Below are 17,787 nucleotides of genomic sequence, written 5' to 3' on the forward strand. Positions count from 1 at the left end.
AAAGATGTTTATATCTTTGAAATACCTTCTTTTGAAATAAGAGAGAGAAAAGTTTATTCCTCCCAAGCGAAATTACTTCTGAACATACTGTACAGTATAGTAGGATTCAGTTCATGGTCTTGTTTGTCCCTGTAGGTGCTGTGCTTGCCGAGGAAAAGGGAGAGGCGAGGGTAAGTCTTCGAGCTTTTTTTCAACGACAAAAGAGACAAAGGAAATGGAAATTATATATGAATATCTAAATAGATACAAAATCTCGCTTTATATAATTCATATAATACTTCATTTATTTAATTAGGATAAGCGTGGCTTCGTCGGCGGATCCGCAGGCGGCCACGCCGGATACGGCGGAGGCTTCGGCGGGCACGCGGGCGGCGGCGGCGGCAGCTACATCGTGGTGGGCGCAAGGCGGCGGCGGCGGCCACGGACCTTCCGGCGCCGACATCGCCAACCAGGCCGCCGCGCAGGCCACCGCCGCAGCCGCAGGCTTGGGAGGCGCTGCTCACGCCGCCGCCGCAGGAGCCGCCTCCAACGCAGCCGCCGCCGCCTTCGCCGCATCTCAGACGGCACAGGCAGCTGCAGCCAGCAAGCAGGCGCAGGCCGCATCCGTGACGCAGGCGGCGCAGGGCGCACAGGCCGCTGCCTTCGCCGAGGGCTCCCTGGCCTCCAAGGCCAACATCGCCTACCAGGCAGCCAAGCTGACGGCGTCCATGGCCCAGGGCCTCGCCGCCAACGTGGCCACCATCCTGTCGGAGGCCAAGGCCCTGGCCAGCCAGGCCACCACCAGCCACGCCGAGCAGCAGGCCTTCCTCAACGGCCAGAGGACCATGGCGTGGCAGGCGCAGCAGGCCGCCAACTCGCTCAACCAGCAGCAGTACACGGCGCTCAGCGACCTGGAGGACGCCGCCGGCGCCGCCGCGCAGGCCAGGGCGGCGGCCACCAAGGCCCTCTCCAAGGCCAAGGGCGCCTCCGGCTACGGCCACTGAGGGGCCTCACTTGGGCTCCTCGCCAAGGGGGGATCTCAGAGCCCGACCTCTGACGCTGTGTAATGTTTAATCCGTTTGACTAAATCGAGTTTCTAAAACACACGTTTGAGTTTTTTAATCCATTTACTCATCGCAGTCTCTCGTTCGCTCGTATAGGCTCCAACTAGGGATTCCCATGACCAGTGATGTCAACACGCCATAAGGCAAAGAAATACGTAGCAAAAAGGGAACAGGAAGCATAATAATTTCATTTCTTGTTCCCATGTATAGACAGATAAATAGATATGCAGGTAGAGAAATTGATAGATAAATAGATAGATAAATCTCTAACTAAATAGCTAGATCAATAAATAGACTGATAAATAGACAGACAGATAGATAGATTGATTGATTGAGAGAGAGAGAGAGAGAAGAAAAAAATATAAAGTTTCTATATAATCTGCATTAATTCAACTCATGCAACTTAATATGCTTAGCCACTGGAAAAAAGTAGTTATTCATATTCTAAGAAAGAAGTCGAATATGTTTTTATGATTATGATTATTTTCTAATTACAAATAATATTGAGGCTAGAACATATGTTGTATAAAGGGATACGATTTATATATTTTCTTTATTTACATACTCTGAAAAAAAAGATAAATCAAGATCATGGACAATTGAGTTTACGTTTCCTTTCAAAAGTATGGAATTGTTTGAAAACATAATAGATTATTAGATATCGCTTGTAGTAGAGTTATAGAATCAGGTCTGTGAGATTAAGAAATCTACTTAGTCCAGTAAATGTAGAAGTCTAATAGGTAAATCAAGATCATGAGCAAGTGAGTTTACGTTTTCTTTCAAAAGTATGGAATTGTTTGAAAACATAATAGATTATTAGATATCGCTTGTAGTATAGAGTTATAAATATCAGGTCTATAAGATTAAGAAACCTATTTAGTCCAGTAAATATGGAAGTCTAATAGGTAAATCAAGATCATGAGCCAGTGAGTTTACGTTTCCTTTCAAAAGTATGGAATTGTTTGAAATCATAATAGATTATTATATATCGCTTGTAGTATAGAGTTATAAGTATCAGGTCTATGATTTTAAGAAATCTATTTAGTCCAGTAAATGTGAAAGTCTAATAGGTAAATCAAGATCATGAGCAAGTGAGTTTACGTTTCCTTTCAAAAGTATGGAATTGTTTGAAATCATAATAGATTATTATATATCGCTTGTAGTATAGAGTTATACGTATCAGGTCTATGAGATTAAGAAATCTATTTAGTCCAGTGAATGTGGAAGTCTAATAGGTTTGTCAAACAAGGAAATCTAATGAATTTAAAAAATCGAAAGACATCATTCAATGCATATAGTTATGGCCTTTATGTTGTCTGTATATATTAGTCATAATTTATCGCACGTAAATTGTCATGATTGTGTACTGAAACCCTACGTGGCAAATTTCTAGGTCGGAACGTATCTTCAAAAACGGATTTATCTTCAATTCTCAGAAAATTAATTGTCATTTTAAGAAGTCGCCAATAGCATCTTTCCTAGTAAGGCAATGAACTCATAACGGTGATGTTGACCTTTTACTTGCTAGTAAAGTTAGGATAACAGAAAAAAAAGCCCAGCTGTTGCTAGCAGAATCTGTTCCTAATTCGCTTCAACACAACTAACTCAAGATGCCTAAGTGACATGCTCGTAGGCCTTTTGTTACAAGGTCCGGCACTGTCGAAGGGATGAGCGCTTGGGTTTAAGGGAATTTGAATTTAAAATCGTGAATAATGGAATGGAATATTTATTATAGAAAGAAAATGGAAGAACAGGTCAGATGAGAAAGGATCTTCTCGCTTAGAAACCACCAATACGTTCATCACCCAGATGTCTAGTGGCCGTAGCCGGAGGCGCCCTTGGCCTTGGAGAGGGCCTTGGTGGCCGCCGCCCTGGCCTGCGCGGCGGCGCCGGCGGCGTCCTCCAGGTCGCTGAGCGCCGTGTACTGCTGCTGGTTGAGTGAGTTGGCGGCCTGCTGCGCCTGCCACGCCATGGTCCTCTGGCCGTTGAGGAAGGCCTGCTGCTCGGCGTGGCTGGTGGTGGCCTGGCTGGCCAGGGCCTTGGCCTCCGACAGGATGGTGGCCACGTTGGCGGCGAGGCCCTGGGCCATGGACGCCGTCAGCTTGGCTGCCTGGTAGGCGATGTTGGCCTTGGAGGCCAGGGAGCCCTCGGCGAAGGCAGCGGCCTGCGCGCCCTGCGCCGCCTGCGTCACGGATGCGGCCTGCGCCTGCTTGCTGGCTGCGGCTGCCTGTGCCGTCTGAGATGCGGCGAAGGCGGCGGCGGCTGCGTTGGAGGCGGCTCCTGCGGCGGCGGCGTGAGCAGCGCCTCCCAAGCCAGCGGCTGCGGCGGTGGCCTGCGCGGCGGCCTGGTTGGCGATGTCGGCGCCGGAAGGTCCGTGGCCGCCGCCGCCGCCTGCGCCCACCACGATGTAGCTGCCGCCGCCGCCGCCCGCGTGCCCGCCGAAGCCTCCGCCGTATCCGGCGTGGCCGCCTGCGGATCCGCCGACGAAGCCGCGCTTATCCTGCAAGAATGTCAGCCATTCACTTGCATTGTCAGAGTGAATATCACAACATAGAAGTATCATTCTGGAACTATTAACTCATTCATTCAAAATTCTCTTTAAACGGAGAATTGAATACGTCATACTTTTCACCCGTTTACATACTACACAATAATAAACGCGCGACTCACCCTATTCATGGCATCTTCGCTGAGCACACCTGTAAGGGATGCAAAAAAAAAAAAAAATATTAAACGTCTTAGCATTGAACACAATTTCATACTCGCACACAATAATGAAAATCGACAGCTTTACATAAATCATTCAAAACATTATCCCTCCTCCTCACCAGCGACCAGGGCAGCGCAGAGCAGAGTCTTGAACATCATCTTGAGACGATGAAGTGGTTTCGTGGAAGGAGAAGACACTTGTGGATCAACGAGGCCCCTTCGCGCCTTTATATACGCCCGGTCTATTGTCTCCCTTCACCCTTCACAGCCCCCGCAGCTCCCCCTACCACGCCCCTTTTTGGGCACAATTTCGATGCAAGAGGACTTTTATTAAATGGTGACATCAAATTAAGAAACAGATTGAATAATAATAATAGTGATAACAACAATAATGATGATGATAATGTTAATAATATTAATAACAATAATGGTAATAACAACAACAATAATGATACTAATAATAATGATAGTGATAAGGATAATAATAATAATAATAATGATAAGGATAATAATAATAATAATAATGATAATAATGATAATGATGAAAATTATATTAATGGTAATAATAATAATAGTAATGGTAATAATAATAGTAATAATAATAATAGTAATAATAATAATAATAATAATAATAATAATAACAATACTAATAATAGTAATAATGATAATGATAATGATAATGATGATAATGATGAAAATGATCATCTATATTATAATTTCTATTGTTGTTATTAATGCCATCATTCTTATTCTTATTCTTACTATCATCATCTTTATTGTTACTATTACTATTATCATTATTTTTGTTATCATTATCATTATAATTATTATTATTATCATTATCATTCTTCTTCTTCTTCTTATCATTATTATTGTTATTATTATTATTATCATCATTATTATCATTATTATTATTATTATTATTATTATTATTATTATTATTATTATTATTATTATTGTTATCATCAACAATAATGATGATGATATAGATGTAGTGTAGTGTATGTTTCTTCTTTTTCTTATTATTATTACTATCATCATTATTATTATTGTTATTGTTAATATTATTATTATTATTATAACTTTTATTCTTATTCTTGTTATTTTTCTTATTATTATTACTATTACTATTGCTATTATTATCATTATTGTTGTTATAATCATTATCATTATTGTTATTATCATTATTATTGATATCATCATCATTATAATTATAACTATTACCACTGTTATTTCTATTATCATTATTATTGATATCATCATCATTATAGTTATAACTATTACCATTGTTATTACTATTATCATTATTGTCTTTATCATTATTATCATGTTATAATTATCATGTTATTATTATTATATCATTATCATTATCGGTATTATTATCTTTATAATGTCTATCCCTTATCTTCATCCTTGTTATTATCAAAAGTACAGAATTATGGTGACGGAAAGTGATAGTGATCTTGATGGTGCTTGTCTTTGTTCTTTTAGTTAATATGATTATCATCATCACCATCACAACCGCCATCTTTATTACCATCATCGCCATCATCATCATCATCGCCATCATCACCATCATCATCATCACAATCATCATCATCAACATAATTACCATCATCACCATCCTCATACTAATCCCCATCATCACCATTAACATAATCATCACCATCATTATCATCACCATCATCATCATCATCACCAGCGCCATCATCATCATCACCATCATCATCATTATATCCATTATTATATCTATCGTTGTAAATAGCGGTGTTAACACTAGCAGTAGTGATGTAATAATTACTGTCATTATCATCATTATCATTACCACTGTTACATTTATCATTATAATAAATAGTATTAATCGTTCTGTTTTCTTATCATTATCATTATTAATAATTGTTGTTACAGTTATTCTTAACACTATAAGGATAAAAAAATATATATATGTGATTTTGAAATTATGTGTATCATTATAGTTACAATGAATAATAGATAAAAATAGATGATAATTGATATAAAAGATAATCATCACAGTTACTTTGTTGCAACATGATAATATAATAATACATGCAATATGATAATTTATACAGTAATTCAACTTTTATTTAACAGAACGTTCGAGCCTGTGGACATGTATATATGTGCAGGTATGTGTGTATGTTTACATGTGTGTGTGTGTGTGTGTGTGTGTGTGTTGGTGTGTGTGTGTGTGTTTGTTTGTTTGTATGTGTGTTGGTGTGTGTGTGTGTTTGTGTGTGTGTGTGTTTGTGTGGGTGTATGTTTGTTTGTTTGTTTGTTTGTGGGTTTGTCTCAGCGTACGAACTGTTATGTGTATTAGTTCGTATACACTCACAACAAAATATCCAGATAAATATTAGTGGAAATAAGTGGTACATTTTCATATATTTATTATTTAATTTCCATACTCAAAAACCAAGGAAAAATATGCAAACTAATCAATACCATAACTTTGATTAGATGATATAACAGTGCCTCGACGTCTGTCAAAAGTAGAGTAAAAATAGTTGTTTTAATGTAATGACACAGCTAAAGTTTAGGGGTTGTCGTTCATTGGGAAATTAATTCGTATGATGATAGATAAAAGAACAGACTGAGGAAGAGAATAAACAGTGGAAGATTGCACTGGTAAGTTATGTAGCTCTGAGGCTCTGAGGGTGAATATTCACTTTACCAATAAGTAAAGAGTGCAATAAAACAGAAAATTATTTCAACGCATAAATTTTATTCATCAACCAAGTCGTCGTTCCTACAAATTTGATATGTACAGTGCAGGCAGCATGGTGACGGCCAGAGACAGGCTGTGCCCAAAGGGCGTCCGCTGGCTCTGCTGCGCTGCATCCTGTCCTCAGGTCGAGCGAGGACGCCGCTCTCCCGCGCCTCAGTGGTATCCTCCGGCGTGGCCGAAGCCCACCGCAGCGCCGTAGCCTCCGAAGCCTCCTGCGTTGGCGCCCTTCGCCTTGGCCAGGGCCTTGGCGGCGGCGTTCTGGGCCTGCGAGGCGGCGCCGGCGGCGGAGTAGACGTCATTGGCAACCACGTTCTGCTGCGCCTGCAGTCCGTTGGCGGCCTGCTGCACCTGCCACACCATGGCGCTCTGGGTCTGCAGGACGTTCTGTTGCGCCCCCAGGCTGTTGGCGGCCTGGCCGGCCAGCCCGTTGGTCTCGGCCGACACAAGGCCCAGGTTGCCGAGGAGGCCTTGGGCCATGGAGGCGGCCACCTTGGCGGCCTGCTCGGCTACGTTGGCCTCACCGGCGAGGGCGGCCTCCTGGTAAGCCGCGGCCGAGGCCCCGATGACGCCCTGGGTGATCTGCGCTGCCTGAGCCTGCTTGTTGGCGGCGGCGGCCTGTGCAGTGTGCGAGGCAGCGGAGGAGGCAGCAGCAGCAGCGGCTGCGGCTCCTGCGGCGGCGGCGTGGGCTGCACCTCCTTGGCTTGCGGCGGCAGCGGTGGCCTGAGCGGCAGCCTGGTTAGCGATGTCGGCGCCGCTGGGGCCATGGCCGCCCCCGGAAGCTCCGCCAACCACCAGGAAGCTGCCGCCATTGCCGTGGACGCCGCCGCCATAGCCGGACCCGCCGCCGTGGCCCCCGACGAAGCCGCGCTTCTCCTGCGTCAGAGGAAAGGGTTAGCCCGTTGGCGGGATGGATGAGGTCAATGGCAATGGTATTTTTCACTATGAACCAAGAAAGACAAGAAAAAATCTAATTGTGTATTTGTCTCACCCTGTTGGTCTCCTCAGCTACGGCAACACCTGGAAAGGAGATAGGAATATAAACTTTTGATGTTGGTGTTGTTAATCTAGATAATTTATACGCCTAAGATTAAAAGGCATATATATATATATATATCAATTAACAGATTAAGCTTGTATTTGCCCAATGCCCGAGGAAGCAATCTTACCAAGGCAGAAAGCCACGATCAGGAACTTCTTAGACATCATGGTGGTTGTTGTGGTTGCTGGTGGAGCAGGAATGATGCTATTGCAAGTTAAAACTCGCCTATTTATACTCCAGGTGACATCGAGGTAGTAGAGGTTGCCAATGCGTATTTTTCTCATCTTGTATTGTTTGGTCTGAAAGGCTTTCTTGTGCTTTTACGCGCGAGGCCGGAAGAGACGGTCGGCTGACGGCAGAGGAGAGTTAGACTGAATCCTAAAGTCTTGACTTTTTCTCCTTCCCAAGGAAGTCTGTATATATATATATATATATATATATATGTATATATATTCATATATATACATATATGTACATATGCATATATATATATATTTACATATATACATATATGTACATATACATATATATATATATATATATATATATATATATATATATATATATATACATATATATATATATATATATGTGTGTGTGTGTGTGTGTGTGTGTGTGTGTGTGTGTGTGTATGTGTGTGTGTGTGTGTACATATACATACACATATGCATATATATATGTATATATATATTTATATATGCATACATATAAATTTATATATACGTGTATGTATATATATATATATATATATATATAATATACCTACATACATATATACATATGCAAGTATATCTATATACATATTTATTTATTCATTTATTTATCTATTTATGGACACACACACACACACACGCACACGCACACACACACACACACACATATATATATATATATATATATATGTAGAAAAGGTATGAATGAGAATGAATATCTTCACAATACAAGAGATGCATTTGACCGGTTTCGATTCTATCTTCGTCAGAAATACATGTATTTCTGACGAAGACAAAGTCGAAACCGGTCAAATACATCTCTTGTATTGTGAAGATATTCATTCTCATTCATACCTTTATTACATTTGTCAACATGAATGCGGTTCATATATATATATATATATATATAAATATATGCGTGTGTGCATGAACTATATCTATATTTATACCTGTATCTATCTATCTAGACACACACACTCACACGCATATATATATATATATATATATATATATATATATATATATATGTATATGTGTGTGTGTGTCTATATCTATATTTATACATATATCTATCTATCTATCTAAATATATATATGTATATATATGTATATATATACACATACATACATACATACACACACGCATATATATATGTATATATATATATATATATATATATATATATATATATATATATATATATATATATTGTACAGGGTTTGGTGATGGTTTCCCTTATTTTTGTCTTGTGTGCGAAGTGTGAGAATGCGTGCGTGCTTGTATGCGGCAGCGAACCATTTGGTTTACCCAGACGACCCATTCATCTTGCTTCGAACCTGACGTTATATGGTCAGCCACTTGGTTCCGAACTCCACACCGATATACATTGTAAGTATACCTCTATATTTATATATCTTTTTAATTGCGAAAATGGTAAGTGGAAATCAAATGACGTAACAAATGAAACTGAACTGATTTAGTGATAATACAAGTAACTTATTTCAAATAGTTTTCGCTTTCAAATTCCTGCAAGCCGTGCCTGTGTACTCTGGCTGCATAGCATACCGTGGCTGCATACTTTTGAGTACATACTGTAATATCTGGCTGTAATATCCCGGTCCGCAGAATCCTGGGCCGTATGACCCCGGACCACTTGACCCAGGCTGGAATAGTGCTTACAAAATTATTTTTGATGTGTAAATACGACTTGTGTTGTGAATATATATGAAGATATATATATTGAAGAAAATATTTAATTGTCAATTTTTCCCTTGAAGCAATCTATTCCCCAGAGGATATAAATAAAAAGAACAAGAGGTTAGCTCATGATATCTGGAAAGTATTTACTTGTGAGATACTATGATTCAAATGAGAGGAAACCTCGGACATATATATATATATATATATATATATATATATATATATATATATGTGTGTGTGTGTGTGTGTGTGTGTGTTTATGTGTGTGTATCTATATATGTATAAATATATATACATATATATATATTATATATATTTATATGTATATACATGATAATAATAATAATAAAACAATAATAACAACAACAACAACGACAACAATGATACTAATAATAACAATGATAGCAATAAAAGTAATAATAATAACAATGATAATAACAAAAATAATTATAATAATCATAAGAAGGGTAATAATAATGATAATGATAATAATAACAATAATAACGACAATAATAATAATAATAATAATAATGATAATAATAATAATAACAATAATAATAATTATAATAATAATGTTAATAATAACAGTAATAACAATAAAAGTAATAATAATAACAATGATAATAACAATAATAATGATAATAATAATAATAATGATAATAAAAATGGTAATGATAATGATAATGATAATGATAATGATAATAATAGTAATAATAATAATGATAATAATAATGAGAATAATAATAGAGATAATAATAATAACAATAATAACATTAAAAGAAATAATAATAACAATGATAATACACTAATAATGATACTAATGATAATAATGATAATAATAATAATAATAATGATAATATAATAATAATAATAATAATAAAAATAACGATAGTGGTGGTAGTAGCAATATTAATGATGAAAGTAATAATGATGATGACGATGATAATACTAGTAATGGAAATTATAACAACGCTAATAATGATAATAAATAATAATAACAGTGATGGTAATGATAATAATGAAAATAATAATTGCAATGATAACGATAATAGTAATAATAATGATAATGATGATAAAGATTATAATAGTAATTTATATATAATACACACACACACACACATATATATGTGTATATATGCGTGTGTGTGTGTAACTATATCTATATTTATACCTGCATCTATCTATCTACACACACACACACACACACACACACACACACAGACGCATATATATATATATATATATGTGTGTGTGTGTGTGTGTGTATCTATATCTATATTTATGCCTATATCTATCTATCTATCTAAATATATATATATATATGTATATATACATACATACAGACACACACACACACACACACACACACACGCATACATATATATATATTTATATATATATGTATATATATATGTGTGCGTGTATTTATATATGTATAAATATATATACATATATATATATAATATATATGTATACATATACATGATAATAATAATAATAAAACAATAACAACAATAATGATAATGATAATAATAATAAAGATAATAATAATAACAATGATAACAATAAAAATAATAATAATAACAATGATAATAACAATGATAATTATGGGAATAAGAAGAAGGGTTATAATAATAATGATAATGATAATAATAACAATAATAATAATAATAATAATAATGGTAATAATAACATTAATAACAATAAAAGTAATAACAATAACAATGACAATAACAATAATAATGATAATAATAATAATAATAATAATAATAATAATAATGATAATAATAATAATAATAATGATAATAATAATAATAATAATAATAATAATAATAATAATAATAATAATGATAATAATGATAATAATAATAAAGATAATAATAATACTAATAGTAATGATAATGATGATGATGATAATAATAATAATAACGATAATAATAATAATGTTAATAATAACAATAATAACATTAAAAGTAATAATAATAAGTATGGCAATAACAATAAAAATAATATTAATAATAATAAGGATTATAATAATGTTGATGATACTAATGATAATAATGATAATGATAATAGTAATAATAATAATAATAATAATAATGAAAAAAAAAAAAAAACGATACTGGTGGTAGTAGCAATATTAATGATGATAGTAATAATGATGATGACGATGATAATACTAATAATGATAATGATAATAACGCTTATAATGATAATAAATAATAATAACAGTGATGATAATGATAATAATGATAATAATAATTGCAATGATAACGATAATAGTAATAATAATGATAATGATGCTAAAAATTATAATAGTAATACTAATACTAATAATGATAATGATAATAGTAATAATGATAATAATGATTATATTAATAACAATAGTAATAATGATAATAATAAGAATCGTGATAATGACGTAGGAAAGTATGCCACTGTTTAAATCAATATCAGATTTCTACCACATCTTGCATAACGTTTACAAGTGCCCAAGCCGGATCTATTAATTTACCGCTATTCGCATTCTTGTTTCTCTACCTGTTTCTGCTACTATTCATAGCCACATGCTGATGTTATTGATAATCATTTTCTATCTTTTCTTTTAACATTCTGGAACGTTGCACTGCTGATACGAATACAAATAGACATGTGTGTTTCACGTCAGTAATCTCTTCTGATTTCAGGGATGGGGTTGGGGGGGGGGGGAGATGAACACCGTTGAAATAAGCACAGGTATACTGGCATGCGTGTTTTCCGTAGAGGTGAAATGTTTACATGGAAAGAAAAAACGCAATTCGTGCTTGCTCTGGTTCACAAGTTCAAAAAGTATGCTCTAGGCATATGACTTTTACTTATATCTATAAAGTTATCTCTATCTCTGTCTATCTATCTATCACTCTGACTCTCTCCCTCTCCATCTATCTATCTCTCTACCAATAGGTAGATATATAGATAGTGAGAAATAAAGATAAAACTAACGAGCCAACGATAGAGAGAATAGAGAAGAAAGACTTTGACTTTGACGTTTATTGGAGAGAGAGAGAGAGAGAGAGAGAGAGAGAGAGAGAGAGAGAGAGAGAGAGAGAGAGAGAGAGAGAGAGAGAGAGAGAGAGAGACTGATTTGATTTGAAGTTTATTACCAGAACAGTTTCCACGGCCTGCAAACAACCAGGGAGAGAAACCCAAGCATCTCTTCAAGCATATAGCTGAACTTCTGTCGACTACGGACCATAGTCAAGCATTAGATATATATGACTGAAGTGTTCATCTTATCTGTTAACTTACTTAGTAAATGAAAATAACTAATATAAAAATGAGCAGTACTTCTTTATATATTTTCATAGTGTGGGTCATTAACTGTAATGTAGTTATACTACAGGCTGCTATCCCCTGTGTACAAGGAATGGCCAGGGTTACCATCCAGTGGCAGCGACAGATTTGAACGCAGGTCAGCAAGATTGCTAAATGAGATCGCTACCGCTGCACCACACAGCACAGAGAGAAAGAGACAGACAGACAGAGAGAAAGTGAAAGAGAGAGTGAGAGAGGGAGAGAGAGAGAGAGAGAGAGAGAGAGAGAGAGAGAGAGAGAGAGAGAGAGAGAGAGAGAGAGAGAGAGAGAAAGAGAGTAAGAGAGAGATAGAGACAGAGATTGCCAAAAAATGTTTACATTTTCCACCATTCATAGTTACATCGAGAACGAACCATTTACTTGTCTCATAACCCACCATCCCAATTTCCACTTCCGTCCTCAACAAATCGAATTAGTAGAAGAAGAAAAAAGAAAAAAGAAAATGGGATTTAACCGTTACATCCCTTTGAACTTCCCCTGCCCCTACACTCACACCGTAAATCAAAGAAAACGAAAGTTCCCGTATTCATTTTACCCCGAAATAGTTGTTACGGGGTAAAAAAAAAAAAAAAGAAAGAAAAATTCTACGGCCAGGAAAATGCTGCGTCACGCCTGTGTCAAGAACCCACTGTTCGAGATCACCAAACTCTTCATTGACTCGTACATAGACACTTTCCAAAGGCTGTGTTCGACCGAAGAAGGAAGAAAGAAGGAAAAGAAGAGAGAGAACAAAGAAGGAGAGAAAACACGGCCATGGCAACAAAGACAGCTGTGGTGGGGATCTCGATACGAAGGAATGAAAGTAAAAAAGAAAGAACAAAAGAGAGAGAAAGAAAGAATGAAAGAAAAATTTGGTCGGCGTTTGTTTATCCCGGTCGTCTCTGAGGCCTTTTTCCTTCCTCGAATAGATCCAGCACAGTTTCGAGTGACTTGGATGAAGATTTGTTTATCTATCTATTTACAAATCTATTAATTGCCCGAAATGCAAATGATTGGGTGTAGAGAGAGAGAGAGATAGATAGATTGATAGAGAGAGAGAGAGAGAGAGAGAGAGAGAGAGAGAGAGAGAGAGAGATGAGCAGTCAGAAAGAAAGAAAGAAAGAAAACAAGAAAGACTAGCTCACAGACAGATAACATGATAAGCAGAGATAGATAGAGAGGTAGATCGAGAGAGAGAGTGAGATAGATAGATAGGGAGAGAGAGAGTCAAATTAAAGGCTGCAAACGATAATTTAATGTAACTTCTCTTGTATAGACAAACTCAGTTCGTAAAGAATCGCGTGCGATAATGAAATTTCTCGAATATAGTTTAAATGTTGATATCATATACTTCTGTAAACACAAGCATAACGTCTCTCAAAATTAATAGATGTCACTGATAAGGAAAGAGAAGTAAAGTATTTTAATAGTTATTATTTGGGGGTTAAACAAACAAAAAATCTAGTTAAATAATAAGAAATGAAAATTCAGCCAAACGAAAAAAAAAACAAAAAAACTGAAACGTTCCCCTCCTCCCCGCAGCTTCATCACAGCAACACCAACCCAATAGTCTTACACCGAAAAAAAAAAACACATTAAAAGATAAAAGACAATCACACTCACACACACAGAGAGAGAGAGAAAGAGAGAGAGAGAGAGAGAGAGAGAGAGAGAGAGAGAGAGAGAGAGAGAGAGAGAGAGAGAGAGAGAGAGAGAGAGAGAGAAAGAGAGAGAGAGGGAGAGAGAGAGAGAGAGCGAGAGAGAACGGCGACCACGAGCGCAAAACAATATCCGACGATCGCTCTCTAATTGCGTCAACTCGGGAGGACTTTAGTGACTACAATGCGTAGAAAAAAAAGTTTGTGTCAGTGTAAAAGAAACGTAAAAGAAAATGAATGTGTCAACGCCCTCAATAGCCAGAAATTGGGCATCTTTTGTCACATTTGATTTTAGGGAAATGAGACGAGCTGAGGAAACGATTGAGGACTTGATAATCTGGAGTGATACATAGGGGAAGGGAGGGGAAAGGGAAGTGAAAATTGAGGGAGAAGGGAAGGGAAGGGAAAGGGAGGGGAGGAAGGGAAGGGAAAGGAGGGGAAAAGGTAGGGGAAGAGATGAAGGGAAGGGAAGGGGAGAGGGAGGGTTAAGGGAGGACGGGAAGGGAGGGGGAGAGGGAGGGGAAAGGAAGGGCTAAGGGAGAGGAAAAGGAAGGCAACAAAGAAGGGGGAAGGGAGGAAAGGGAGGGTTAAGGAAGGGCGGTAAACGAGGGGGAAATGGAGGGGGAAGGGAGGGGAAAAGTAGGGGAAAAGGAGGAGAAAGGAAGGGCGGAAAGGGAGGGTGGGAAGAAGAAACGGATGGGAAGGGAGAGGAAACAGAGGGCGGGAAGGGAGGGGGAAAGGAAGGAAGAGGGAAGGCGGGAAGAGAGGGGGAAGGGAGGGGAAAGGGAGGGCGGAAAGGGGGCTATTGATTATTGTTACTGCTAACTGACATGATTACGCAATTTTGAAAAAGAAGTATGTAATCCTTTAATTATGATTTAATTCATTTATCTATTTAGTCTCCTTTATCTTTTTTATTTGAATTCTTGTTACTTCAGTCAATGATTCTAGACATCAGTCTTCAAACGCAAACAAAATTACATAACTTTCTACCTGGAGACTTCAACGCTGCGCCAGAGAGTGATCTAATGTCTGATGTTTAATTATAATTTGTTAATTAAATACTAACACTCTCAAATTATGCTCCTTAAATGTCAGTCATCGCAACTATTATTTCATCTCCCTAATTTTGTTTTTCGTAATGCCAAAATCAGCTATAAATCTGACTTCAGGAATTCCGTACTTATAATCACTCGTTCATTTAATTCCTCTTTCGCGCCAAGCCCAAATTGACACTCATTTGCCTCTTCCATCCTCCTTTCTTCCTTTTTCTCCGCTAGTCACACGGATTCCCGGAGAGAATGTGACGTCATTCAAAAAGAGAGTATATAGAGGAAGCGTCGGTGGTTTGATTCAGTCGTGTTCGGCGTGTGGAAGTAGCAAGATGCACAGCCAATTCTCTCTTCTTGTGTTCGGCCTCGCCTTCGGTATGATATGATAAGACCGATCATATCTACAACGAATAATTGAAATATGAACATAGAAATATATATATATATATATATATATATGTGTGTGTGTGTGTATGTATATATATATACATATATATACACACACACACACACATACATATATATATATATATATATATATATGTTTATGTGTTTATTAATGTATATATTGTTTCTTTTTTGTTGTTAATAATGTTTCGTATATCATTTACATTTAGCTGGTTTATGAAAATCAATTTCAGTCCCTTTTTCTTTTCTTTTTTTTTCTTTTTTTACATATGATATAAACAAACAAATAACACTGAAACCTTGTATTGCAGGCGCCGCCCTCAGTACGCGCCCCGATGCCGTCAGAGTAAGATCTCGCCCTCTGTTTTGCCTTTAGTTCCAGTGGTGAATATGCAGATGAAATATTTGATGACAGATGTCACTGTTATTAACTGATGACAGAACGATGGAAATAGATATTTATATAATATGTTCTACAGGAGAAGCGCGGCTTCACTGGCGGCGCTGGTTATGGCGGCGGATACGGCGGCGGCCACGGTGGTAGCGGTGGCGGCTTCCTGGTCGTCAGCGGCGGGGGCGGCGGTGGCCACGGGCCCAGCGCCGCCGACATCGCTAACCAGGCTGCCGCGCAGGCCTCTGCCGCCGCCGCCGGCCTCAAGGGCGCTGCCGCAGGCGCTGCCGGCGCTGCAGCCAACCAAGCCGCCGCCATCGCCGCCGCCGCCTCGCAGACAGCCCAGGCCGCCGCCGCCCAGAAGCAGTCGCAGGCCGCCCAGCTGACGCAGGCCAGGCAGGGCGCCCACGCCGCCGCCTACGCCGAGTCCTCCCTGTCGGGGCAGGCCGCCTCCGCCGAGGAAGCGGCCGAGAACGCGCACAAACTCGCCCTGTCGGTGGCCGGCGACCTGGCCGCCGCCAGGCACGAGGCGCAGGCCGTGGTGGCACAGGCCTTCCAGGCACTTCAGGCTGCCCGGGACGTGCGAGCCACGCAGGCCGCCATGGCGTGGCAGGCGCAGCAGGCCGCACATGCTCTGGGCCTGCAGCAGAGCGTGGTCGTGAACGACCTGCAATCCGCCCTGGGCGCCGCGGCGCAGGCGCAGGCGGCGTCCGCCAAGGCGCTGGCCAAGGCCAAGGGCAGCGGAGGCGGGTATAGCGGCGGATTCGGGGGCGGCTTCGGGTACGGCCACTGAAAGAATTTAAAATAAAAACAGTAATAACTGACTAAATTTAGGACATCTGTACTGGCCATTCGAGGGAATCGGTTATGGTCGTTCCCCCCGCCGGCTGCCAAGCGGCAGACATCACTCAAAGTGCTTCATTAATAAAATAAGCCTGAAGTCTCCTCTCTCAGTCACCCTTTGAAATAAGTGCAGTAGTAGAAAAATGAAACAATAAGCAAATTATATAATATATATATGTGTCTGTGTGTGTGTGTGTTCACATTAGCAGAAAATTACTAACAGTGCGGAACTAAATGATTTGCTAATTTATGTAAAACATTTTAAATGCTTAAAAATGTTGCAGTCAGACAAATCCCTTTCCCGCCTCCATAGATGGATGGCCATGCCCCTCAGCAGATCCAGGTGAAAGGCATGAAAGTCCTTAAGATGCAAAACAGTAAAAAGGCCTTTCGCATATTCAAGCGTCTTTTTCCTCTTTGTTTTATGTATATATTTAGACACACATATGTGAACATACAGATTCATGCAAAATGAATGCCTTATTCTTTAATTGGATAAAAATCAGACTCAGTTCTTTTAAAAATGTATTTCTTATCATAAACAAATAAATAATAATGAAACCTTGCATTCAAGGCGTCGACCTCAGTAAACGTACCGAAACGGCAACAGTAAGACCTCGCCCTCTCATTTTGATGGATACTGTTCAGACTA

General features: G+C 38.6%; 3 protein-coding genes and 1 pseudogene across 3 annotated transcripts; 2 read left to right on the plus strand and 2 right to left on the minus strand.

Moving 5' to 3' along the window:
* LOC125031378 overlaps positions 1–1,085 on the plus strand; it is a 1,253-nt pseudogene extending 168 nt beyond the window's left edge.
* Positions 1,086–2,856: 1,771 nt separating this feature from the next.
* LOC125031397 (POU domain, class 4, transcription factor 1-like) lies at positions 2,857–4,089 on the minus strand. The gene is made up of 3 exons (XM_047622111.1): positions 3,872–4,089; positions 3,714–3,742; positions 2,857–3,543 (listed from the first exon to the last, which is right to left on the minus strand). Exons 1-3 carry the CDS (start codon positions 3,909–3,911, stop codon positions 2,857–2,859), a joined length of 756 nt encoding a protein of 251 aa, XP_047478067.1. The 5' UTR covers positions 3,912–4,089.
* Positions 4,090–6,491: 2,402 nt separating this feature from the next.
* On the minus strand, positions 6,492–7,723 carry LOC125031380 (antifreeze protein Maxi-like). Its single transcript, XM_047622095.1, has 3 exons — positions 7,665–7,723; positions 7,487–7,515; positions 6,492–7,371 (listed from the first exon to the last, which is right to left on the minus strand). Exons 1-3 carry the CDS (start codon positions 7,702–7,704, stop codon positions 6,652–6,654), a joined length of 789 nt encoding a protein of 262 aa, XP_047478051.1. The 5' UTR covers positions 7,705–7,723; the 3' UTR covers positions 6,492–6,651.
* A 5,679-nt stretch (positions 7,724–13,402) lies between these two features.
* Positions 13,403–17,085, plus strand: LOC125031552 (glycine, alanine and asparagine-rich protein-like). The gene is made up of 3 exons (XM_047622435.1): positions 13,403–13,490; positions 16,213–16,247; positions 16,381–17,085. Exons 1-3 carry the CDS (start codon positions 13,403–13,405, stop codon positions 17,083–17,085), a joined length of 828 nt encoding a protein of 275 aa, XP_047478391.1.
* The last annotated feature ends 702 nt before the right edge of the window (positions 17,086–17,787 follow it).

This window comes from Penaeus chinensis, chromosome 13, assembly GCF_019202785.1.
Source record: "Penaeus chinensis breed Huanghai No. 1 chromosome 13, ASM1920278v2, whole genome shotgun sequence".
Classification (NCBI taxonomy): Eukaryota; Metazoa; Arthropoda; class Malacostraca; order Decapoda; family Penaeidae; genus Penaeus; species Penaeus chinensis.

Bases quoted from the DNA above. Each gene is read 5' to 3' on its own strand.
- LOC125031397 (XM_047622111.1), bottom strand. From the start codon at position 3,911: ATGATGTTCAAGACTCTGCTCTGCGCTGCCCTGGTCGCTG. The intron at 3,743-3,871 runs GTGAGGAGGAGG...CATCCCTTACAG, and splicing joins CTGCGCTGCCCTGGTCGCTG to GTGTGCTCAGCGAAGATGCC. The intron at 3,544-3,713 runs GTGAGTCGCGCG...ACATTCTTGCAG, and splicing joins GCGAAGATGCCATGAATAGG to GATAAGCGCGGCTTCGTCGG.
- LOC125031380 (XM_047622095.1), bottom strand. From the start codon at position 7,704: ATGATGTCTAAGAAGTTCCTGATCGTGGCTTTCTGCCTTG. The intron at 7,516-7,664 runs GTAAGATTGCTT...TCTCCTTTCCAG, and splicing joins GATCGTGGCTTTCTGCCTTG to GTGTTGCCGTAGCTGAGGAG. The intron at 7,372-7,486 runs GTGAGACAAATA...CCTCTGACGCAG, and splicing joins TAGCTGAGGAGACCAACAGG to GAGAAGCGCGGCTTCGTCGG.
- LOC125031552 (XM_047622435.1), top strand. From the start codon at position 13,403: ATGCTGCGTCACGCCTGTGTCAAGAACCCACTGTTCGAGATCACCAAA. The intron at 13,491-16,212 runs GTTCGACCGAAG...CTTGTATTGCAG, and splicing joins AGACACTTTCCAAAGGCTGT to GCGCCGCCCTCAGTACGCGC. The intron at 16,248-16,380 runs GTAAGATCTCGC...TATGTTCTACAG, and splicing joins CGCGCCCCGATGCCGTCAGA to GAGAAGCGCGGCTTCACTGG.